The sequence below is a fragment of the Chiloscyllium plagiosum genome, unplaced genomic scaffold, assembly GCF_037043375.1.
Source record: "Chiloscyllium plagiosum isolate Xiang-an unplaced genomic scaffold, Cpla_swu_hap1 HiC_scaffold_1, whole genome shotgun sequence".
NCBI classification, from domain to species: domain Eukaryota; kingdom Metazoa; phylum Chordata; class Chondrichthyes; order Orectolobiformes; family Hemiscylliidae; genus Chiloscyllium; species Chiloscyllium plagiosum.
Window position 1 is genome coordinate 46,403,775 of NW_028270139.1, and position 26,559 is coordinate 46,430,333.

At 40.7% G+C, this 26,559-nt stretch overlaps 1 protein-coding gene across 1 annotated transcript in view; it reads left to right on the forward strand.

Moving 5' to 3' along the window:
- Nucleotides 1-8,604: 8,604 nt before the first annotated feature.
- The window catches only part of cc2d2a (coiled-coil and C2 domain containing 2A), a 196,464-nt gene continuing 178,509 nt past the window's right edge, over nt 8,605-26,559 (forward strand). The window contains exons 1-4 of the mRNA XM_087986613.1: nt 8,605-8,923; nt 10,799-10,959; nt 15,178-15,259; nt 21,711-21,770. Coding sequence (XP_087842739.1) covers nt 10,946-10,959; nt 15,178-15,259; nt 21,711-21,770 — 156 coding nt within the window. The 5' untranslated portion in view covers nt 8,605-8,923; nt 10,799-10,945. The remainder of the gene's footprint in view (nt 8,924-10,798; nt 10,960-15,177; nt 15,260-21,710; nt 21,771-26,559) is intronic.

Genomic DNA, 26,559 nt, shown 5'->3' on the forward strand with positions numbered 1-26,559 from the left:
AGGCAATTTAATACATTACTGAAGAATTATTGTGGAATCACACTGAGTAACAATAGTGTAATTTATCAGAGAATTGAACAAAAGCAAAATTAGACTAAAATAATGATATTTCAGTCATCCATTAATTGGATCTCTTTTTTAAAAGCTTTTTAAAGTAATAAATTCCAAACACATCTTACCATTTGATCTGTTATACTTTGAACATTTCTTTCTTTATGCCAACATTTTGCCAACTTGGCTCAGACATGAGTAATGAACGCCCCTTTGTTACTAATATATTGATGCAATGATTGGTCAATATCAGCATATTGTGCAAGATGCTGTTTTAAGTGGACTACCTTTAAAATCATTAAACGTAAAATGTCATGTTCTTATTAGCTGGGATCAATTATCATTTGTTCACTATTTAAACGTAAAGAGAGAATGCGAATAGTACATGTTACACGCAAAATAAATATGGCTTTCCCTTCAAAACAGATATACTACTGCTTTCATTTCTGATGAAATGCTTGCTTTACAATCAGAATATATCCCACTGGAATATGTAATTGAAAACATCAGTGTGTTACAAAATTTTGAAGCACCGGATGCATAACTGTTCAAATAAATTTAAAACAACAAGAATGGTCAGTTAAATATTTAAACATCTGTTTGAACAAGTAACTTAAGAGCAATGTTATTTCTTTTTTGAACTTGCAACTATAATTATAGAGCATGCTGGAGCATGGAGGACTGCAGATACTGGAGATCAGAGTCAAGATTAGAGTGGTGCTGGAGATCACCAGATAAATCATGGCAGCCTCCTAGCTAATACGTGGCAAATGCCCTTTCTCAATTATTGATGACCCATGGAGGTAACATTGGTGGTTATGGCTATTCCCAAGGCTCCAAAGACTCCTAGTGGAGGTTTCAACTATCTGTTCCCTTAAGCTTACCTGCCTGACCCAAGCACAGTGAAAAACAGCATACCTGACCTTTGGGAGAGTCTCAATATGCAAACACCCTGGTCACTGCTAAGCTGCTGCCACCACTGATTGAGCTGACACCTCTGATAAAGACCTCCAAATGAATTGGATGGCAGTCTAAATGGAAGCCTCTCAAGCAGCCACTTCTAATAAAATCCCATCCAGAATCATGGTGTCCATCACCATGGACGCAGGAGCCACCTTTGGTTGCAATGGCAGGATATCCCAGCTTTTGATAAAAATTCCAGTTACTAACTCAATTTCTTCATCTGCATATATTTCCAGAGTATTTCTAGCATGTTTAAAAAAAAATTCAAGATTTCAAGCAACCACTGTATCTTCTTTTTGTCCTCGTTTTTCTTCCCCTTGACTAAGGCTTTGAAGGCAATAGTGATTTCCGTAGGAAGTAAGGGTTCAAAACATTCCAATCTGTGCAGCTCAAATAGATGCCCCTTTCACAAATGAAACTTCTATGAAGCAGAATTTGAGAAAAAAATTGAACTAAGAGACTTCTCACGCTGTGATATTTTTGGAAACAGTTGGACACGAGGGTAAGTCTTCTATGTCAATCACAACTCTCACCCACCGACAGCAGTTTTGGAGAATCAGTTACATGTTAGATATGATCAGAAAAGTATGTAACATAACTGTCTGAACTGCTACATGTCATTGCCAGGAGGCAAAACTCCCTGCTGGTAGCAGAAAATTCTAGCATTTTATCTGTTTTTTGTTACTATAGAATTGGGGAATTCTAAGTTAATATAACAACTTACATTTTATAACACTTTTAATATAATAAACATCCTAAGGCCGTATACAAGAGTGTTATAAAGCAAAATTTGACACCAATACACATTAAAGAGATGTTAAGACTACAGGCCTGCAAGCTTGACAAAGAGATACATTTTAAGGAAGAAGTGAAGTTGAGGGAGAGGATTCCAGAACTTATGGTGTTGGCAGTTGAAAGCATGACTACTAATGGTATATAAGAATGTGAGAAATAGAAGTAAGTGGCACGGTGGCTCAGTGGTTAGCACTGCTGCCTCACAGCACTAGGGTCCCAGGTTCAATCCCAGCCTTGGGCAACTGCCATTGTGGAGTTTGCATATTCTCTTTGTGTCTGCATGGGGTCCCTCTGGGTGCTCCAGTTTCCTCCCACAGTCCAAAGATGTGCAGGTCAGGTGAATACGCCATTCTATGGGTGGCACAGTGGCACAGTGGTTAGCACTGCTGCCTCACAGCGCCAGAGACCCGGGTTTAATTCCCGCCTCGGGTGACTGACTGTGTGGAGTTTGCATGTTCTCCCCGTGTCTGCATGGGTTTCCTCCGGGTGCTCCGGTTTCCTCCCACAGTCCAAAGATGTGCAGGTCAGGTGAATTGGCCATGCTAAATTGCCCCTAGTGTTAGGTAAGGGGTAAATGTAGGGGTATGGGTGGGTTGCGCTTTGGCGGGGCGGTGTGGACTTGTTGGGCCGAAGGGCCTGTTTCCACGCTGTAAGTAATCTAATCTAAATTGTCCATAGTGTTAGGTGCATTAGGCAGAGGGGTGGGTTACTCTTCAGAGGTTGGGTGTGGACTTGCTGGGCTGAGGGGCCTGTTTCTACACTGTAGGGAATCTAATCTAATCTATCGAGAACACAACTTGATCGCTCGAGCCTGCACCACTATTCAACAAGATCGTACCTCATCCAACCTTTCATGTTCTGTTACGACAAAGGGTTTTAATGCCCGCACATTAACTTACAATGATTCATGTACAAAGACCCCACATGAAGTATCAAGGTCAGTGAAGGTTTTTTAAATTCTTTGTCCCATCATCTCCAAGACAAGCCTCAAAGAATTACACATTCACCATCTGCTCCTCCTCCCCCTTTGTCAATAGAATAAAAACCATAATTTTCTAGCCCTCTTCAGTTCTGCACTTGTCATTATTGGAATTCAAATGCTAACTCTGTTTCTCACCACAGATACAGCCAGACCTACTGCGCTTCCCTAGAATTTTTGATTTTATTTCACATCTCCAGCATCTGCAGAACTTTCCTTTTTGCCAGTAGAGGGGGATTTTATTTTGAGGCAGAGATTACATTATGAAACATAACCTGGTTACAGGGATAGGAGCCTTCAGTCATTAGAAATAGATTGAAGAAGTTGGGGCTGTTGTCTTTGGAGAGAGGTCTGAGAGGAAATTTGATATAATTTTTCAAAATTATGAGTTGGCTTGTTAGGCAGAAGCTGTCTCCAGTCAAAAAAGTAAAAGAACGAGAGGGCATAGATTTAAAGTAATGTGTGAAAGAAGCTCCAGGGATGTGAGGAAAGACATAGAGTCATAGAGTCATAGAGATTAACAGCATGGAATCAGACCCTTTGGTCCAACCCGTCCATGCTGACCAGATATCCCAACCCTATCTAGTTTCATCTGCCACCACCCGGCCCATATCCCTCCAAACCCTTCCTATTCATATACCCATCCAAATGCCTCTTAAATGTTGCAATTGTACCAGCCTCCACCACTTCCTCTGACAGTTCATTCCATACATGTGCCACCCTCTGTGTGAAAACGTTGCCACTTAGGTCTCTTTTATATCTTTCCCCTCTCACGCTAAACCTATGTCCTCTAGTTCTGGGCCTCCCCCCACACCAGGGAAACGACTTTGTCTATATATCCTATCCATGCCCCTCATGATTTTGTAAACCTCTATAAGGTCACCCCTCAGCCTCCGACACTCCAGGGAAAACAGCCCCAGCCTGTTCAAACTCTCTCTATAGCTCAAATCCTCCAACCCTGGTTACATCCTTGTAAATCTTTTCTGAACTCTTTCCGATAGAAAGGAGACCAGAATTGCACGCAATATTCCAAAAGTGGCCTAACCGATGTTCTGTCCAGCCGCAACATGACCTCCAAACACCTGTACTCAATACTCTGACTAAGAAAGGAAAGCATGCAAAATGCCTTCTTCACTATCCTATCTACCTGCGACTCCACTTTCAAGGAGCTATGAACCTGCACTCCAAGGTCTCTTTGTTCAGCAACACTTCCTAGGACCTTACCATTAAATGTATAAGTCCTGCTAAGAGTTGCTTTCCCAAAATGCAGCACCTCGCATTTATCTGAATTAAACCCCATCTGCCACTTCTCGGCCCATTGGCCCATCTGATCAAGATCCCGTTGTAATCTGAGGTAACCTTCTTAGCTGTCAATTAAACCTCCATATTTAGTGTCATCTGTAAACGTTTCTCACAGTAAGTAGTTAGGATGTGGAGTGCACTGCCAGAAAACATAATGAAAGCAGGTTCATCTGAGACATTCAAGAGGGCATTAAATAATTAGTTTGATAGAAGTGTGAGTGTGGGGAAAAGGCAGGGGAAAGGATATTGGGAAAATAAGATTGACAGTCGGTAATAGCACCGGCGCATGCAGGAATGGCCTCCTTCTGGGCCGTAACAAATCTGGGATGCTGTGACACATTCCGGAACATGCAGTACCAGAGTCAGAATGCCTAATTTACTACCACATGTGGATGTGAGAAATATACAGGAAAAGGGATGCTTAACATAAAACTTTACAGTTTCCTTCATGGTAACCAGAAAATGGAATTATTGTTGCAAAATTCTTTACATTGAAACAATGTAAAGGAATAATATTTAGATGTTTTCTGAGATATTACTCGACAGAATAAAGAATGTGGACAGCTGAAAGACATTGTTTATTTACAACCTTAACCATAGGATTTGGTAAGGGGTCAGGATTGGGACATTTTGGTGGGCAGAAGTCTTGTCTACCATATTTTTGGCAATGTAGTGATGGAGCAGGAATTTTGGCCCATGAAAACTGCACTGTGGTTTCAAATAATTGAGTCAAAATGTGTGTGCACAGTCTTACTTGGCTTTAAATACACAGGACTTTTCAAACTTGGCAGGAGGAGTCAAAAACAAAGGAATTATGAGGATTATCATAATTTAAAATTTTGATGATGAGACATACCAAAGTCCTTTGGAAATGAGATGTTAGAGACACTTAGCATTCCAGAAAAGAGGAACTTTTCCTGTTTTGAGATACTTAGTAACTACAGGGGGATGCTATTTCTATTTTGTCTGAAGCAGGGGCACAACCAAAAACATTTAAAAACTTAACTTTAATTGAGTCCAATGACTGTGAGTGGATTGCTCTGACTCATGCCATAGCCTTTGAGTAGCATAAAATAGTTTTTAAAAAATCATAAACAAGGAGAATCAGGTAGGCATCAGTGCAAAAATTGATACATATTTGGTTTCTTGTGTTTGCACTCAAATGTTTAACAGCCAATCCTATTCTTAATGCAAACTGATTTTGAAGTTGATAATGAGAAAAAATAGGATAGAAGGAAAGGTTGAATTTGAAATATATGAATAGGCCAAAGGGTGGGGATGAAAATTAATACTGACTAGATCAAAGTTTTAGATAAAAACGGAAAATGCTGGTGAAAACTGAGCAGCTGCAGAGAGAGAGAAAAACAGAGCAAACCTATTTTGCCCTGTGGCTTCTTTGGCATCTTTGGAAAATGTGTCATGGGACTTGAAAGGTGATCTATATCTCTGTCCAGGGATGCTGTCAGACCTGTGGACTTTCTCCAGTGCTCTCTGTTTTTATTTTGGATCTCCAGCGTCCACAATACTTTGCTTTTCATCCCTACAGTGTGGAAGCAGGCTATTTGGCCCATAGAGCCCACACGGACCCTACAAATAGCTCCCAGGTGCATTCCCTTGCTCTATCTCAATAACCCTGTATTTGCCATTGCTAATCCACTTAGACTGCACATCCCTGGACACTACGGGCAATTTAGCTTGGCCAATCTATCTGATCTGCACATCTTTGGACTGTGGAAGGAAACGGAAGTTTCCAGAGGAAACCCACGGAAACACCGGGTGGATGTGCAAACTCCTCCCAAGGGTGAAATCGAACCTGGGTGTCTGGTGCTGTGAAGCAGCAATTACGACAAAACCTGAAAGAGACTCCAGAATGTAAGCCAATTTTATGCTCAACATGTTCATCATGAGCATAAATCAAAGTCCGTATGATCAGAACTGCACAGTGTACATGATTGAATATATGTCTAAAGAAGTTGAAATGTACAATAGTCTGATCTGCTGTACGTTTCTGTTGCTAAGCAACAAATGTTGATGTTAAGCATAGAATCAGTTTTCTGAAAGATAATTTAATGTAGATCACAAAAGTAGTGTGGAACCCTTAAAATAAAATTGTTTAAAGTAAACTGTTGGGAGACAAGGGACACTCATTAGTAAAAAAGATAACTTTAGATTCCATACATGAAATCCTTCTTTGGGCAGCATAATTAATACTTGGAATGGACTTTTGACCAGTTTATTGGAGATGTAAACTCTGGAACCAATGAGGAACCAACAACATACAAAATGGAACAATACAAAGAACTGCAGATGTTGGAAATTTGATGCAAAAACTGAATTTGCTGGAGAAACTCAGCAGTTTATGTCGAGAGAAAGCACAGTTAACATTTTGATCCAGTGACCCTTCTTCTGAACTAATTGATGCTGATCGACTTGCTGAATTTCTTATAAGGCATCTGGATGGGTATATGAAAGAAAGAACTGCAATTCTAGTAATCTGAAACAGAAGAATAAATTGCTGGAGAAACTCAGCACTATCTGTGGAGAGAAAGCACAAGTAACATTTCAATCCAGTGACCCTTCTTCTGAACTAATTGATGCTGATCGACTTGCTGAATTTCTCCAGCAATTTATTCTTCTGTTTCAGATTACCAGAATTGCAGTTCTTTCTTTCATAGAGTAAGAGTCATAGAGATGTACAGCACAGAAACTGACCCTTTGGTCCATCTCGTCTATGCCAAACAGATATCCCAACCCAATCCAGTCCCACCTGCCAGCACCCGGCCCATATCCTTCCAAACCCTTCCCATTCATATACCCATCCAGATGCCTTTTAAATGTTGTAATTGTACTAGCCTCCACCATTTCCTCTGGCAGCTCATTCCATGTACGTACCACCCTCTGCATGAAAAAGTTGCCCCTTAAGTTTCTTTTAACCTTTCCCCTCTCACCCTAAACCTATGCCCGCCAGTTCTGGACTCCCCCACCCTAGGGAAAAGATTTTGTCTATTTACCCTTTCCATGCCCCTCATGATTTTATAAACCTCTATAAGGTCACCCCAGGGAAAACAGCCCCATGCTATTCAACCACTCCCTATAGCTCAAATCCTCCAACCCTGGCAACATCCTTGTAAATCTTTTCTGAACCCTTTCAAGTTTCACAACATCCTTCCAATAGGAAGAAGACCAGAATTGCACACAATATTCCAACAGTGGCCTAAACAATGTCCTGTACAGCCGCAACATGACGTCCCAACTCCTGTACTCAATACTCTGACCAATAAAGAAAAACATACCAAACGCCGCCTTCACTATCCTATCTACCTGTGACTCTACTTTAAAGGAGCCATGAATCTGCACTCCAAGGTCTCTTTGTTCAGCAACACTCCCTAGGACCTTACCATTAAGTGTATAAGTCCTGTTAACATTTGCTTTCCCAAAATGCAGCACCTTTCATTTACCTATATTAAACCCCATCTGCCACTCCTCAGCCCATTGGTCCATCTGATCAAGATCTGTTGTAATCTGAGGTAACCTTCTTCGCTGTCCACTACACCTCCAATTTTAGTGTCATCTGCAAATTTACAGCTATACCTCCTATGCACACATCCAAATCATTTATATCATGTCAAAAAGTAGTGGACCCAGCACCGATCCTTGTGACACTCCACTGGTCACAGGCCTCCAGTCTGAAACAGAACCCTCCACCAAGCCCTTAGTCTTGAGCCGGTTTTATTCATGAAAAGATGCCTGAAATTTTAGAACCATTGGCACTCCATTAAATCCCTTTGATAGGAACAATTTCTTGCATTTACTATATGATAACCTAGAGAATCTACAGCAATAATTGAGAACCATTTTTGCTGAGGTATTGGCTGAGTTTAGTGCTTCCTGCATTTTGTAATGCATGTTTTTTGGCATGCTATGATTTTGGAGATCTACCAAAGATACTTTTTTTTCTGGAGAAAACAACAGAACCGTCCGTCTCTGGAACCTTTTTCCCTGGAGTATTGGAGGCTGAATGGTGACCTTATAAAGGTTTATAAAATCATGATAGGCATAGATAAAGTGAGTAACAAAGGTCTTTTCCCTAAAACGGGGGAAATTCAAAACTAAGGGGCATTTTTTTAAAATGAAGGAGAAAGATTTAAAGGGTCCTAGGGCCAATTTCTTTCACACAGAGGGTGGTTTGTATGTGGAATGCACTGCCACAGGAAGAGGTAAATACAGGTACAGTTACAACATTTAAAAGACATTTGGACATGTTACATGAATAGGAATAAGAGGGATATGGGCCAAACACAGCAAGTGGGAATAGTATAGTTTGGCATGGACGAGTTAGACCCAAAGATCTGTTTCAGTGTTGTACGACATATAATTCTTTACAAAATGCACGTATCCACGTTTATGAATGGTATAGTGGAACTGGAATTTGGAATAGGCAACCGGAAATGACATTGAGATTTCCTTTTTCCCCTTCCAGGCCACCATAGCCGAAAGTTAATCTAACATTGCTGCATGATTGACAGGGAAGCACTCCAGCAGATTCGTGTTCTCCCAGGTACCAGCTCCGCAGTGGAGATCGCGGGCTCCTTTCTTGTGCACGAGCCTGAGACGTCAGCTCCGCGCTGACGCTCCCGGTCTCCAGCTCCGCACTGGTGCTCCCGGACCCGTTGTTTTGCCCGCTCCCGAGGCGCCCTCTCTACGCTGGGACTCCCAGGCTGCAGCTCCGCGCTGGGGCTCTCGAGGCCGGTTAATGAGTGGTTACTAAGCGAGTGGTTTCCTAGACGCAATCGGCGTCATTGCAGAGTCAGCGTCACGTTATTGGAGGAGAAGGTAAATCAGAAAGATAGACAATGTAAGTGTGTTAACTGAAGTGTCACCACGGCTTATTTTCAGTGCTTTTCCTTCAGCTGTTTAAAATTATGCCAACTGCTGCAGGAGCTTTGATTTCCTGGAATCTGTTCTTATTTTGATTATTTCGTGGTTGCAGGAATATGTTTTCTGTCCATTCTCCAGCTTTGATAAATAATTCTCCTTATTCCTGTACCCATTGTCCTAAATTACATTATATATTTGCTGTTAGGTTACCTGTGCTAATACCTCACTTAAAATAGCTCATGCTCCTGTGAAGCATTTTGTAACTTTTCTCTAAGCTAAATCTTTATGCAAATGCACGTAGTTGTTTTGTTCTGTATCAAGTTTGTTTTATTTTCTTCAAGTCTTTGTTAACACAAGTGCACATGTTCATTCCTAATTCATCCTGATCATTTTAAATGTTAATATGACCCAGGTTTAAAATCGTAATGCTTCAAGGTGGTTCAGTACCCTGCACCATCTCGTTGAGCTTCCTTGTAAGATTAATTTTTAACCAATACTACATATACTGCCTTATTGAACTTGCGAATACTTTGGTATATTTGCAATGATGTTTTTCAACTACTTGCATAAAATCAGCTTGTCCCCAAATAAATGCCTTTTACTTTCCCTGAGTCAACTTGTTTATAATACCTGTTCTGTTAATCTTGCTATTATCATTTGGTAATAGAGAACTTCAGTACTGATGAAAGAAGAGACATGCTGTTGAAACTTTTAATTTTGCACTCATCAAGAATACCAAATTTGAAAGGGAACAATAGTTTTTACTGCATTGGAAACAGGGTACCAGTTTGCTAGCAAGTGGATTCAGATCAGTCCAGATCTTGACATCAAGAATATAACAACGAAGTAGTTACCTTAAAGCTTTCATATAAATTCAAAAAAGGCAAAATTGATTTTCACTATGATGTACCATCAGGAGTGCACTAGGGAATAGTGATACCCAAAGTTTTGTTTAATGGAAAAGGCTCAATGCCTTGACAAATTCCTTCTGCCTCCATCGAGTATGTCCCTATGCATGAAAATACCAGTCCTTTAAGCACCTTGTTTCTCATGCAGTGTAAATTTTTGTTCCATTTGAAGTTTGTTTTAGTTTGCTTGTCCTGAAGCGAATACTTCAAAAAGCTTTGACAAGATTTCTCATTTCTTTCAGCAAACTTGGCAATTTCTGCTGTGGTAATCTGCTTTGATTCCTCGTGATTTATAGAATTTGCTGATAGAAATAATTTCTTAAGATCACAAGTTTGCATGGTATTGCAGTTGAACAAAGAACAAAGTAAAGAAAATTTACAGCCCAGGAACAGGCCCTTCGGCCCTCCAAGCCTGAGCTGACCTTTGAAGAATTTAGAATAATCCGATAATACTTGTATGATAATTCAATTTTTAAACTCTGATAGTTTCATTCCTCAAAGTTTTTAACACAAAACATAGGTAAAAACAACGGCTGCAGATGCTGGAAACCAGATTCTAGATTAGAGTGGTGCTGGAAAAGCACATCAGTTCAGGCCGCATCCGAGGAGCAGGAAAATCAATGTTTCAGGCAAAAGCCCTTCATCAGAAATAGAGCAATAGTTTACTATTCCTTTGTTATTGTTTAGATATTAAGAATACTATGTTTGGGACAGCAAAATATTTATTTTTAAGCCAAATAGAGTTTCAAGAACAGAGTACAGCATAATTAATGCAAAATTCTAGCAGTAGTTTTTGCATTATTATTGTGCTTTATGAATTTGTATTTTTGTTTATATTGTTCACTTGTAATTCTCCACTAAGATACTTAATTGATTATATTAATACTGAATTAGTGATTTAATTTGCACTATCTTTTAACAGGCATTAAAAGTTACATAATGGAATCCATTATCTTCACAGCAATATGCATATAAAACACCATCAATGGATTTAGGCTATACCTAGTTTGTGTGCCGTAAGCGAAGACTGTATGAAAATCAAAGGCATTTCATAACTGAATTAATTAAAATGGCTTCCACAGAGTAAGTGAAATAGTTTTTTTAAACTTTTCTGTCTTTTCCCCAATGAGAATTGATTGTAGTATAATGCAAGAGTTTCAAATTTTCCATCTAATAGTACCTGTAATAGTGTTGTCTAGATGGATTTGACTTTTAGAGGATGTGATTGATGGTTTCTTGGCCAGCATTAATGTTTGTCTCTTGAAAAGGTAGTAGTGAATTGTCTTCTTGAACCACTGTAGTTTATGTAGTGCAGACAAACTCATGGTGCAGTTTGTTAGGGATTTCTAGGATGTTCAGCTACAACAATGACTTCCCATGGATATATATATTGTAGATTTTCATTTGTCTGATTTGGATGTGTGATTTATTCCTGCTGTACTCTTGTTGCTGTAGCCATGAAAAAGAAAAACTGACAAAACATCCTTCCCATTTAAAACTAGACAAGACAAATGATACAAGCATGGTTCAGAGAAGACAAATGAATCACCTTTGCTTCTTATCACAGTGTCATAGAGCCATAGAGATGTACAGCACGGAAACAGACCCTTCGGTCCAACTCATCCATGCTGGCCAGATACTCCAGCCCAATCTAGTACCACCTGCCACCATCTGGCCCATATCCCTCCAAACCCTTCCTATTCATATACCCATCCAGATGTCTTTTAAATGTTGCAATTGTACTAGCCTCCACCACTTCCTCTGGCAGCTCATTCCATACACATACCACCTTCTGTGTGAAAAAGTTGCCTCGTAGGTCTCTTTTATATCTTTCCCCTCTCGCCCTAAACCTATGTCCTCTAGTTCAGGGCTCCCCCACCCCAGGGAAAAGACTTTGTCTATTTATCCTACCTATGCCTCTCATGATTTTGTAAACCTCTGTAAGGTCACCCCTCAGCCTCCGACGCTCCAGGGAAAACAGTCCTAGCCCGTTCAACCTCTCCCTATAGCTCAAATCCTCCAAGACCTCTTTGTTCAGCAACACTTCGTAGGACCTTACCATTAAGTGCATAAGCTGAAAATGTGTTGCTGGAAAAGCGCAGCAGGTCAGGCAGCATCCAGGGATCAGGAGAATCGACGTTTCGGGCATAAGCCCTTCTTTAGGAATGAGGAAGGTTTGTCCAGCAGGCTAAGATAAAAGGTAGGGAGGAGGGACTTGGGGGAGGGGAGTCGGAAATGCGATAGGTGGAAAGAAGTCAAGGTGAGGGTGATAGGTCAGACTGGGGTGGGGTCAGAGAGGTCAGGAAGAAGATTGCAGATGAGGAAGGCGGTGCTGAGTTCGATGGATTTGACTGAGACAAGGTGGGGGGGAGGGGAAATGAGGAAACTGGTGAAATCCGAGTTCATCCCTTGTGGTTGGAGGGTTCCTAGGCGGAAGATGAGGCGCTCTTCCTCCAACCGTCGTGTTGTTGTGGTCTGGCGATGGAGGAGTCCAAAGACCTGCATATCCTTGGTGGAGTGGGAGGGGGAGTTGAAATGTTGAGCCACAGGGTGGTTGGGTTGGTTGGTCCGGGTGTCCCAGAGGTGTTTTCTGAAACGCTCTGCAAGTAGGCGACCTGTCTCCCCAATATAGAGGAGGCCACATCGGGTGCAGCGGATGCAATAGATGATGTGTGTGGAGGTGCAGGTGAATCTGTGGTGGATATGGAAGTTTCCTTTGGGGCCTTGGAGGGAGGTGAGGGGGGAGGTGTGGGCGCAAGTCTTGCACCTCCTGCGATTGCCGGGGAAGGTGCAGGGAGTGGAGGTTGGGTTGGTGGGGGGTGTGGATCTGACGAGGGAGTCACGGAGGGAGTGGTCTTTACGGAATGCTGATAGGGGAGGGGAGGGAAATATATCCTTGGTGGTCGGGTCCGTTTGGAGGTGGCGTAAATGACGGCGGGTGATGCGCTGTACATGGAGATTGGTGGGGTGGTAGGTGAGGACCACTGGGTTTCTGTCCTGGTGGCGGTTGGAGGGTGGGGCTCAAGGGCGGAGGAGCGGGAAGTGGAAGAGATGCGGTGGAGGGCATCGTCGACCACATCGGGGGGGAAATTGCGGTCCTTGAAGAAGGAGGCCATCTGGGTTGTACGTTTTTAGAACTGGTCCTCCTGGGAGCAGATGCGGTGGAGACAAAGGAATTGGGAGAATGGGATAGCGTTTTTACAGGGGGGAGGGTGGGAGGAGGTGTAGTCCAGGTAGCTGTGGGAGTCGGTCGGTTTGTAGTAGATGTCCGTGTTGATTCGGTCGCCTGAGATAGAAATAGAAAGGTCGAGGAAGGGAAGGGAGGAATCTGAGACTGTCCAGGTGAATTTGAGGTCGGGGTGGAAGGTGTTGGTGAAGTGGATGAACTGTTCAACCTCCTCGTGGGAGCACGAGGCGGCGCCGATACAGTCATCGATGTAGCGGAGGAAAAGGTGGGGGTTGGGGCCAGTGTAGTTGCGGAAGATGGACTGTTCCACATATCCTACGAAGAGGCAGGCATAGCTGGGGCCCATGCGGGTGCCCATGGCTACTCCTTTCGTTTGGAGGAAGTGGGAGGATTGGAAAGAGAAGTTGTTCAGGGTGAGGACTAGTTCAGTCAGTCGAAGGAGGGTGTCAGTGGAAGGGTACTGGTTGGTACGGCGGGAAAGGAAGAAGCAGAGGGCTTTGAGTCCTTCGTGATGGGGGAATGGAAGTGTACAGGGACTGGATGTCCATGGTTAAGATAAGGCGTTGGGGACCAGGGAAGCAAAAATCATGGAGGAGGTGGAAGGCATGGGTGGTGTCCCGAACGTAGGTGGGGAGTTCTTGGACTAAGGGGGACAGGACCGTGTCAAGGTATGCGGAGATGAGTTCGGTGGGGCAGGAGCAGGCGGAGACAATGGGTCGGCCGGGGCAGTCAGGTTTGTGGATTTTGGGCAGGAGGTAGAAGCGGGCGGTGCGATGATTGTTTCATCTTAGTCCTATTTGTCATTCTCTTTAAAACAGTAGGAGGTATTTTCTTTAAACCATCACCTTCATTGGAAAGAAACAAAGCCAATTTTATTATTAGGTTTGAGGGCAAATCAGTGACTAGGAGAATGGTCAGCATTATAGCATGCCCTGTCTGGAAATGCAGAGGGAATGGTGAAAGGGCACCTCAGTCAAATTTTGTATTAAGATATGGTTCCTTGTCTGGATATGAAGCTAAAACATTGATGATCAACTTTTTACAGTCAGAATTTGGCTGAAAACATAGTTAAGGTCAAGAACAGATAATGCCCATAAAAGACACAGGGCATGTGGCTGATTGTTTATTATTTTTATGTTTCTTCAAATGAGATTAATACAAGTAAGTAGAATTTGTTTTAATTGTTACTTGAAAATAGCTTAAAAATTCATTTGGGTCTTATTTCAACAAGAGTTTCAATCTATCTTCTGAAAATCAGAAGTATTATGGCTCCACCCAGTTATTTTTTGTGTTAGCCGCCATGGGTTTGGAAGTTAATTCCCAGGAATTTCAATCTTCCCTCGTTAGCCTCCAGGTTCTGGTGGTTCCATGCTCACTCTTTAAAGTAATAAGTTAGCATTACCTGGTAAGTAGCATGAGCTCATAAGAGCGTGCAAAGTAGGAGTAGAGGCAGGTCAACCGCCTGATGAGTCTGCTTCATTATTCCATAGGATCACGGCTGAATCATGTGTCTATTTTCCTACCCTATTCCCAAAGCAATTGATTCATTTGATGCCTTAGTCTATTGATCTCAATCTTAAATGTACTTAATGGTGAGCATTCACAAGCATCTGTACAGTGTTCAATGTCATAATCCTCTGATGCATTTAATCTCGGTTCTAAATGGCCACCCGCCATTTTTTAAACTATGGTCAATACTTTTAGATACTCCACCCATGGGAAACCACCCCATTACATCCTGTCAAATCTTCTCAGAACTGTATATGTTTCAGTGAGATCACTTTTCATTCTTTCTAAACACTGGAGAAGATAAACTCATTGTATTCAATTTCTTCTCAGGACAGCCTTCCTATCCCTGGAATCAAGGAAGTATGGCCAGTTATACAGTGATGTTGATTTTAAATAGTTTGACTTGCTACTTTTATCTAATCATTATGAGTGAAACACAAGAGCAAATGATTGCTTATTTGCTATATAAATCAAAGTTAGTATTTTGAATGTTGTTTGGAACTCAGTTCAATTGCTTTAATCAATTATAAGGGTCAAACACAAAATGATAAGTGTGATATGTACTTCACAATTTTTGGATGTTAACAGTCTATCAATCATTTCAGTAATCTTCGTGAGAAGATTAAAAGTAAACGAAAGGCACTACAAGCATCTCTTGGTGGAAGCAGACAAGTTGATGATAACCGGGTGAGTATGTAAGCATCTATCGGAATATTTTCTTGAAGATGCATGGTTAGTATGGTAGAAGTGTGGAACATTGAAATGCGAGAAATAGGTCAAAATTAAAAATCACACAACACCAGATTATAGTCCAACAGGTTTATTTGGAAGCTCTAGCTTTCAGAGAGCTACCTGATGAAGGAGCAGCGCTCTGAAAGCTAGTGCTTCCAAATAAACCTATTGGACTATAACCTGGTGTTGTGTGATTTTTAACTTTGCCCACCCCAATCCAACACCGGCTCCTCCAAATCAAGAAATAGGTCAGAGTTCAACATAAGAGCCACTGAGAGAAAAGAGTAGTTTATAGCCAGTTTTTGATCTTTACTGAAAAGTGATGCACACCACTTGCGAGACTTAGTTTACATCTTAATCGACAGGCACAACCTTTATTTTATCCTTCTCTGATTTTCTTCAAACACAGTGAGGTTAAGAATCTTGTAGCATGTAACTCATCTTCTGAATCCCCAAAGTGTATTCACCACCTACAAGTCAGGAGTGTGATGGAATATTTCCCACTTGCCTGGATGAGTGCAGGTCCAACTACACTCAAGAAGCTTGACACCATCCAGGACAAAGCATCACATAAACAAATATCCACTCCGACCAAGATCACTACACAGTAGCAGCAGTGTATACAATTTCCAAGATGCACTGCAGAAATTCAGCAGGATTCCTTAGAGAGCACTGTGAATACAACCATCTGGAAGGACAAGTGTAGCAGGTGCGTGGGAAGGTCACCACTTGCAAGTTCCCATCTAGGTCATTCATGGTCAGACTTGGAAGTACACTACTATTCCTTCGGTGTTGCTGAATCAAATTCCTGGATCATTTTCCTTTACGGTATTGTAGGTCAACCTGGAAAAAATTGATAAGGCGGCTTACTCGCACCTTGTCAAGGGCAGTTAGAGATGGGCAATGAGTGCTGGCCCAGCTAGTGATACCGACATCTGCATGAAGGAAGAAAAAAATAAGTAATGTTGATTGATAAGAGTCATAGACTTGTGAGTTGGGTGAAAATTCTAGGAGAAAGTGAGAACTGCAGATGCTGGAGATCAGAGCTGTAAATGTGTTGCTGGAAAAGCGCAGCAGGTCAGGCAGCATCCAAGGAGCAGGAGAATCGACGTTTCGGGCATGAGCCCTTCTTCAGGAATGAGGAAAGTGTGCCAAGCAGGCTAAGATAAAAGGTAGGGAGGAGGGACTTGGGGGAGGGGCGTTGGAAATGCGATAGGTGGAAGGAGGTTAAGGTGAGGGTGATAACGTGAGGGTGATAGGCCGGAGTGAGGGTGGGGGCGGAAAGGTCAGGAAGAAGATTGCAGGTTAGGAAGGTAGTGCTGAGTTCGAGGGTTGGAACTGAGACAAGGTGGGGGGAGGGGAAATGAGGAAACTGGAGAAATCTGCATTCATCCCTTGTAGTTGGAGGGTTCCTAGGCAGAAGATGAGGCGCTCTTCCTCCAACCGTCGTGTTGCTATGGTTTGGCGATGGAGGAGTCCAAGGACCTGCATGTCCTTGGTGGAGTGGGAGGGGGAGTTGAAGTGTTGAGTCACGGGGTGGTTGGGTTGGTTGGTCCGGGTGTCCCAGAGGTGTTCTCTGAAATGTTCCGCAAGTAGGCGGCCTGTCTCCCCAATATAGAGGAGGCCACATCGGGTGCAGCGGATGCAGCAAATGATGTGTGTGGAGGTGCAGGTGAATTTGTGGCGGATATGGAAGTATCCCTTGGGGCCTTGGAGGGAAGTAAGGAGGGAGGTGTGGGCGCAAGTTTTGCATTTCTTGCGGTTGCAGGGGAAGGTGCCAGGAGTGGAGGTTGGGTTGGTGGGAGGTGTGGACCTGACGAGGGAGTCACGGAAGGAGTGGTCTTTTCGGAACGCTGATAGGGGAGGGGAGGGAAATATATCCCTGGTGGTGGTCTGTTTGGAGGTGGCGGAAATGACGACGGATGATACGATGTATATGGAGGTTGGTGGGGTGGTAGGGTGAGGACCAGTGGGGTTCTGTCCTGGTGGTGATTGGAGGGGTGGGGCTCAAGGACGGAGGAGCGGGAAGTGGAGGAGATGTAGTGGAGAGCATCGTCGATCACGTCTGGGGGGAAATTGCGGTCTTTGAAGAAAGAGGCCATCTGGGTTGTTCGGTATTGGAACTTGTCCTCCTGGGAGCAGATGCGGCGGAGACGAAGGAATTGGGAATATGGGATGGCGTTTTTACAGGGGGCAGGGTGGGAGGAGGTGTAGTCTAGGTAGCTGTGGGAGTTGGTCCATTTATAGTAAATGTCCGTGTTGATTCGTTCGCCCGAGACAGAAATAGAGAGGTCTAGGAAGGGGAGGTACCTGAGATGGTCCAGGTAAATTTGAGGTCAGGATGGAAGGTGTTAGTAAAGTGGATGAACTGTTCAACCTCCTTGTGAAAATTCTAATTGACCTTTTAATTCCCCTTGTTTCCAAACCTAGCTAAGTAGCTCAATATAGTAACCCAATCTCCACTACAGTACTGAATGTGTGATCTAAACTGAAAGTTTCCTGTCACAGCTTTATACTGGCCAATGGATCTACGGCTGAACCGTTAGAGTGTTCTTACGTGCCATTCCCTCATATTGATTTTAATTTCATGTTTTAAAAAATAGCCACACTTCTGAAAGGTAAATGAACAAATAGATTGGCATTCTGCAAGGTGGAAACTATTCCACTTATTAGAGATTAACAATAGGGCCACCAGCGGTAGGCACTACATGCAACTTCCATAATTATAGTTGTATGGTAAAAGATTATCTGGTGCTTGCCTTGGACAAATCACTTGCAAAAAATCAGGTCTTCTGCTGAAAATGGCCAGGCTTTAGACCTGGCAGTGTTCTATAGGAAGTTTGTGGCCATTTTGGGGACAATGTCTATCCACACCAAGCAAACCTTCAGGTAAAGAATTGTACTTACAGTATGCCATAATTTTTAGGATTTATTGTACTTAGTTACAGATTATGATCAGCTGACGTGGCCTTAGGACCATCTTGAATTAATTCATTGAATGTGAACTGTTTTGAGATGTTTGGCAGATAGAACACAATATAATCACAAGTATTCTTTTTAATTAGAAGATTGTTGCCTTTTTATCTAGAGAGGAAGTCATGGCACTGTCATCCCATTTCTCATTGCACCAGTCATTTTCTTTAGAAGGTGATTCCTATCCATCAAGAATATCCAGAAAGCTTGTGTCGTTACAAGAGTGTTCAAAACCTTTCAGGATACAATTCTCTGCAAACCAACCTGAGTCAGTCTAGAAAATTCAACAGGTGGCCAGTTTAAAAAAAGGTGTCAGGTAAGAATTAACTGAGGAAAACCTGAAGACAGTTAGAATGAAAAGCCTGTGATTCTTGCATTTTCAAATGGAGTGATGAAATTTTTTTCAGTAACAAGTTTGTATGATTTGGAATATATTGCCTGAAAAATAAATTCAATAGTACATTCAAATTGGAATTGGATATAGATTTATTGGAAAGTTTACAGAGTTACAGGGAGAGTAGTAAAATGGAACTAATAGGAGGATTGTTTTGAAGAATTAACATAGACATGATGAGCTGAATAATTCCCTCCCAGCCACCCTGCTGTAAAAACCTACAGTTCTTGTCTCATTCAACCTTTTTTTATATAGCAATATTTTTTGTTCATAATAGAATAAGAGCCCTCAATGAAAACTTATAATCATAGCTTAGCAAACCCTTCTCCACCTAGGCCACTATTACACTTGCACACTCAGCAGCTTTCATAATTCCTTTGGGTTGGAAGACTCCTATAAAAAGGCAGAAACATGGCTGATCAATAGATACCTTAAAGATTGGTTTGTTTTTGCATTCTAAGTATCATCATGATCACAGCCCATAGTACTACTGGACAAGTCAGATTCCAGAATGAAATCTGTGAAATAATTCACTGAAATGTAGTGTAGAGCTTCTTTAATAACAGAACGGAAGTTTATTATACAAAAGGCGAAAATAAAAAAGCAGATCAAACTATCTCTGGATAGAAGGCAATTTTAAAATATCTTAAAACACATAGCAAAACAAAGTTTTCAATCTATTTCCCAATTACATCAATTTACAAAGATCAAGTGAAGAAATGGGTGGCACGGTGGCACAGTGGTTAGCAGTGCTGCCTCACAGTGCCAGAGACCCGGGTTCCCGCCTCGGGCAACCGTCTGTGTGGAGTTTGCACATTTTCCCAGTGTCTGCTTCTGTTTCCTCCCACAGTCCAAAGATGTGCAGGTTAGGTGAATTAGTCATGCTGAATTGCCCGTAGTGAAGGAGTAAATGTAGGGGAATGGGTCTGGGTGGGTTGCTTTTTGGAGGGTTGGTCTTGTTGGGCCGAAGGGCCTGTTTCCACACTATAAGTAATCTAATCTAAAACAAAGAACTTCTACTTCAGTACTACCTAACTGATTCTCACAAGTTCCTTTCCCGAACCATGGAGTTGTGTTGTATGAATACTCACAAAATTGAGAACTTAAAATTTCTCAGCTTTTATTGAATTGTAAAATTCTAATCAAACTCTCTTGGTTTGGAAACTGCATAACCAAAACCTTTTTTCTGAAGTGACTGTTTTTCCTGAACTGTTATGAACTCCTATAAGGAGTGAAACTAAACTCCCTTCTGAGTCCAGCCAGGTCTCCTCATAACTACCTTAAAAAGTGTTTATAAACTGAAATCAATCCTTGATTAGCCTGCACTAAAAACAAGGGATTAACCTTCATTGTTTACCCAGTTGTCATGAACAACTGCAGTACAATTTTCTGTTAATGTACCATAGGATTTACAGACATTTGCTTTCTGAGCAATATGGAAAAAGTTAACTGTTTCAGACAGATTCTGATTGTGTGATTTTATTTTGAAGAAACCTTAATAAAAATAAGCCACATTTATTTGCCTTTAGGGAAAAATTCATGTTCCAAAAATCATATTGATGACAATAAATTGTATATTTTTCGTCACATTATTGTTAAATTTCCTTCAGACAGTGAGAATGATACCAATTGACTGCAACAGGACACATGCTAACAAAATGGTTAGAGAAGTGAGTCACGGAATGTAATGCAGAGAAATTTGGAGTGTTGCATTTTGTAGAAAGAATAAGCAGAAGCAATAGAGACTAAGTACCACCATTCTAAAAAAAAATGTACAGGACAGGATGATTTGGCGATTTGTGCAAATAGATTTTTGAAGTTGTTAGGATATATTGAGAGAGTAATTAGTAAAACAAATGGGATTTTTATAAATAGAGATATTGAAACAAGAATATATTTCTGAAGTTTTATAAATGTCTGGGTAGGTCAAAATTAGAATATTATGTCCAGTCCTGGGAATTGCACTTTGAGAAGAATGTGACAGATTGAGAGGATGCAAAGGAGATTTACCAGAATAGGGATTTTAGCAATGCGGCTAGGTTGGGGAAGCTGGGGTTGTTCTCTGCAGAACGAAGAAAATTGTATGGAGATTTGATAGGACTGTGTAAGGTTATGTTAGAGTTAGAAAGGGTAGAAAAGAAAAGCTTAATTCATGGTACAAATCCGAGAGGGTATAGAATTAAATTTATGGACAAATGATGGGGGGATAGAAGGAAGAACTTTATTTTAAAGGCCTGATTGACAATGATCTGGAACTCAACCTGCCTGAATTCCAGGACCGGAGGTGACAAATTATTTCAAAAGGAAATTGGATCAAAACTTGAGGAAAATAAACTGCAGAGCTTTGGGAATGGTGTAGGGTAATGAGACTGATTAGATTGCTCTGCAGAGAGCTGGCATGGATTTACTGGCTGAATGGTCTCCTCAGCTGTATTAACTGTTGGCTCTAATATGGAGAACATAGTCAAAGGAAACATATGGCCTGGTAAATCTAGCAATTCTTGCAATATGTCTTGGATTTGAATACCTACATTCAATGTGTTTTATAAGCAAATTTCCACCATTGCAATCTGGCATGTCTCATGATAATATTCTCTCTCTAGCTAGAAGAGAAAATGAAATATTCTCCTCATCCAAATGCTTCTAACGTTGGTGCTTTTAGAATGATTTAGTAGAATACAGTTTGGACTCTAGTGCAGAAATATCCAAAAGCAGACAAGCTATAAATTTTTGAATAGAGTCATACAGCATGGAAACAGACCCTTTGGTCCAACTCATCCACACCAAGCAAGTTTCCCAAACTAAATTAGTCCCATTTGCCTGAACTTGGCTCATATCCTTCTAAATATTTCCTATACATAGATGCAGTAATAATAAATAACAGTGCATTGAATCTTTAACAAATTCAATCAGCTTATTGAACTACAATACAAAAGACTGAAAAATGAAACTATCAGCAAGAAAGAATTGGGAGTAGTTAAAGAAAGTTAATTAGGTTTGCAAAGAAGAGCAATCTTAACTTTTTTTTAAACTTACTAGGCATCGGTTGCTGTAGAAATAGAAAATGGTGCAAGAAACGAAAATGCAAGAAAAGTGGAGGTTTGTTGCTCAACAGTTCTTTGATATTTTCTGAAGCCCATGAAAATGACTAAACTACATGCATTATTTTCTTCACAGTTGATTATGTTTGATTGTTTTTGCGATATCAAAATGCATGCCGTATGTTTGCTTTGCAGTTGGTGTCTGTGATAGACTTGGATCCATCATAATCCCTTCATTTTGTACTTCATCTGAATGTATGCTTTCTGAAAGTTTTAAAATGTTACCCGATAATGCAGAACTTGAATATTGCTGGAAAAAGACCATGCCATTGAAGATCTTTGTCTTGGACTCATCAAGACAGAATTTCAAGAACACCAAATTTCAAAAGTAGAAGCAATTTGTATTATATGAGAAAAGTTGCTTATTGTCTGCACGTTAATTCTGATTGGTAGAGGCTATACCACAGAAAATATACTGGGTGCTGTTGCCCTCCAACGGCTTTCACTGAATTAAAACAAAAGGTGCAATGTCTGGCTATTTTCCTTTTTAGATTTAGATTATTGGTTGAACTTTCAATGTAGTGTGTCTCTTTCAAGCAATTCTCAAATTATAAAATGTCTTCTGATTTCTTAGAATAGCTGATTGTCCAATTAATTTGTAAAGCTGTGATATATATAACTATTCATAAAAACTCATTTCGGTAGAGTTGCATGCTCTGTTCAAGAGGATTGATGAAGGCAGAGAGGTGGATGTGACCTACATGGACTTCAATAAGGTGTTTGACGAGGTTCCTCATAGTAGGTTGGTTAGCAAGGTTAGATCACATGGAATACAGGAAGAACTAGCCATTTGGATACAGAACTGGCTTGAAGGTAGGAGAAGGGGTGGTGGTGGAGGGTTGCTTTTCAGACTGGAGGCCTATGACTAGCGGTGTGCCAAGGATCAATGTTGAGTCCACAGATTTTTGTCATTTATATAAATGATTTGGATGTAAACATAGGAGGTATAGTTAATAAGTTTGCAGGTGACACCAAAATTAGAGGTGTAGTGAAGAAGGTTACCTCAGAATACAACGGGACTTTGATCAGATGGGCCAATAGGCTGAGGAGTGGCAGATGAAGTTTAATTTGGATAAATGTGAGGTGCTGCATTTTGGAATGGCAGATCAGGGCAGGACTTATACACTTAATGATAATGTCCTGGGGAATATTGCTGAGCAAAGAAGCCTTGGAGTGCAGGTTCATAGTTTCTTGAAAGTGGAGTCCCAAGTAGATAGGATAGTGAAGAAGGCGTTTGGTTTGTTTGCCTTATTGGTTAGTGCATTGAGTATAGGAGTGGGAGGTCATGCTGCGTCTGTACAGGACATTGGTTAGGCCATTGTTGGAGTGCTGCCATAGGAAGGATATTGTGAAACTTGAAAGGGTTCGGAAAAGATTTACAAAGATGTTGCCAGGCTTGGAAAGATTGAACTACAAGGAGAAGTTGAATAGGCTGGGACTGGAGCGTCAGTGGTTGAGGGGTAACCTTACAGAGGTTTATAAAATCATGAGGGGCATAGATAGGATGAAGAGTCAAGCTCTTTTTCCCAGGGTAGGGGAGTCCAAAACTAGAGGGCATAGGTTTCAGGTGAGAGGGGAAATCTTTTCATGCAGAGGATGGTGAGTGTATGAAATGAGTTGCCAGAGGAAGTGGTGGAGGCTGGTACAATTCCAACATTTTAAAAGGCATCTGGACGGGTACACGAATAGGAAGGGTTTAGAGGGATATGGGCCAAATGCTGGCAAATGGGACTAGATTAGTTTAGGATATCTCATTGGCATGGATGAGTTTGACGGTAGGCTCTGTTTCCACACTGTATATCTCTATGACTGCATGAGATTATAGAAGTACAAAGTCCATTCCCAGTGATTATTGTCTATGCTTTAATCTGTTATTCCATCTGGGATCCAGTGAGCAAGAGCCTAGCTAATTTTTGTAGAGGTACAGATTGCTTCCATATGTGCCACACTATTGTCTGTGACTATCTAACTGGATTGATACATTTTTCAAATTTTCAGAAGTTGCTAACAGTGGCAGAAAGAACAAACTGGAAATTAGGTGCTGGCATAAATGTTTTTATTTCATTCAGGGGTACAAAACTACCAGTAAAGGATAGGAGTTATGGGTAGATGAAATGACTGCAAAATGACAAGACCTTGTAGTGTAAAGACTGTATCATTTTAATTTTTCTGTATTTTTGATTGTGGACCAAAATAGGAAAATAGCTGCTTTAAAAACAAAGATTATGGAAGGAGTGCTGCATTAAAAAAACAACCAAATTACACCATTCTCTGTAAGTGTTATTTACACTGCTTTTTGTTTAACATTGCGGGTAAGTTAATTGCAGATGGGCTAGCACCAGGGTGTGTGTACAAAGTGAGATTCGGCTGGCAATAAGTAGTTGGTTGGTCTGGGGAGTTGTGGATGACGAAACCCATCTATCTGCCAACTATGTGGTTGGTTCCTGGGTAGCTTAACAGCTTATAGGCATGAATGATGCCAGAAGCCTTCAGAATTTCAAAAGGGGAGACGGTGGCAAGGAAGTTTGTGTTTCCTAACATTAGTAATCAACAGATGCAAACTTCAGTGAACCGTCAAAGTTTGGTTATTTTCTTTTATTACCTTTTATTGCACTGGACGATAGTGAAGTCTTTTGAAAAAAAATCTAACTAACCTTGCTGCTTTTATTTAGTTTTATTTCTCTTATTCTTATTACGAGATAAAACTGATTTAGCTTTTTTAGCTTTTACCGTCTTGTGCATCAATGTGATGTTTTCTTTTGGAGAAATCAGAAAAAAGGGGTGAAATTCAGTACTTTTTTTATTTTGGTAGAAAAGCTGTCTTAGGTTACACAAAACTTTGATGTATTGGAACTGATGACCTCTTCTCTAATGTTTTAATAATATTCTAGAAAATGAATTATAATATTGCTTTGCAAAATGCCTTCACTCTCAGGCATCCTCAATATGCTTACCTTACAATGAGTATCCTATATGATGATTCAAGCATAATCTTGCATATTTTCTATATTTGTGTTTTTTTTGTATGTCTCCTCCCAAATTTCATCTTTTTAATATCACCACCATTTCACACAGGATATTTTGCTTCCGACAGATATGGAAATATTTCAGATTTAAGTAATTATAATTTAATTAGTCAATAAAGAAAACTTACTAGAAATAGAAGTGTACTAAAATATTAAAACTTATGTGGAAAGGCACACCTAGTTGGGCGAAGTGAAATGGGAATGAGAATGACAATAGAATATACAGAATCCACCACCTGGGTTATTTCCACTGCATTAATCAAAATAATCCCAAGACTATTATTTCTACATACACTCCACACCTGGACTGAAACAAACACTGTGCGCTTTATGTGCCAAACCACAAAAATATACAGGCAATGGAACAAAACATTTCTTGTACAAGTTGTGTTTTTTTTCACAACCAAACTCAAGTTTATTTGTTTTTCCTATTTCTCAAAGTGCCCAAGCTTGAAACTAATTTATGACTTAGTAAGTTTCAATCTGTTTAATAAGTGTATCCAATTTTCCCTTTGAGGCTGCATATTTATTGATAAATAATTATTGATTAAGTGGGCCATTCTAAAACTGTTGAATGTTTAGCATCATTAAAAATAGTCCTACTTTTCTTTAATGGTAAATTATTTAATGTGTCCTCAATCCCCTGTAGTTCAACAGAGACAAAAAACATTGCCAGAGTGAATTTTTTTGAAGATCTTTGGTTTGGCAGTACTAAGTAAAACTGTTGCACACAGTCAATTCTGTTTTAGTAACTTCTGTCTCCTGGGAATGGCTGCTGGATAAATCAAGCAATATCTTTGTTTTGTTGGAAATTTTCATGAGGTTTATAACTCTATTTTAAAACTGTGGTCTTATATGTACTGTTCATGAACTGACCTGATTTTAATCCATCACATAACTCTAGTCCGTTTATTGCGTGACCTCGTTTCAGTTTTCCAAGTATAAAAACCTTCACAATGAACACCAAACGTTTAAATGTTATTGTATGATACACATTATATATTATTGTAATCACATTTTACTTTAGTTTTTTTGATTAATTTTCGTAAGATTTGTAAACAAAGCACCACGAATAGCCCATTGAGCTATCATGGCTGATCAAACTTTACCCAAACTAACCCGAACTCTCTATACGCCTTTTGTAATCAGAAATTAATTGATCTCTCCTTTAAATATACTCAAAGGCTGAGATTCCAAGGCCCTCTGTGGTAGGGAATTCCAAAGATTTGCAATTCATTGAGCAAACAAAAAAATCTCCTTATCTCTGTACTAAATGGTTTCTCTTCTCATTTTAGATTGTGCCCCCTTCTTCTGGATGCACCAACCAAGAGAAACATCTTACCTGCATCTATCCTGCCTATCCTTCTAAGTAATTTGCAGGTTTCAATGAGATCAACATCATTCTTTGGAACTCGAGACAATACAGACCTTGTTTGCCGTCTTCTGTTTCTCTTCATAGGATAGTCCTGTTATCAGGACTAGTCTGGTGAACCTTTGTTGCACTCTCTCTATGGCAATAACATTCTTTGTCAGATAAGGAGACCAAAACTGCATATAGTATGCCATGTATAGGCTAACCAAACTCTGATACAGTCAAAACAAAACTTCACTATTCCTGCACTCTCATCCTCTTACGAGAAGGCTAACATTCCATTAATCTTCCTAATGACTTGCTGAACCTGCATGTTTGTCTTCATTGATTTATTGACAAGGACACCAAAGTTCCTTTGTGCACCTGCACTTTCCAACATCTTAACTTTT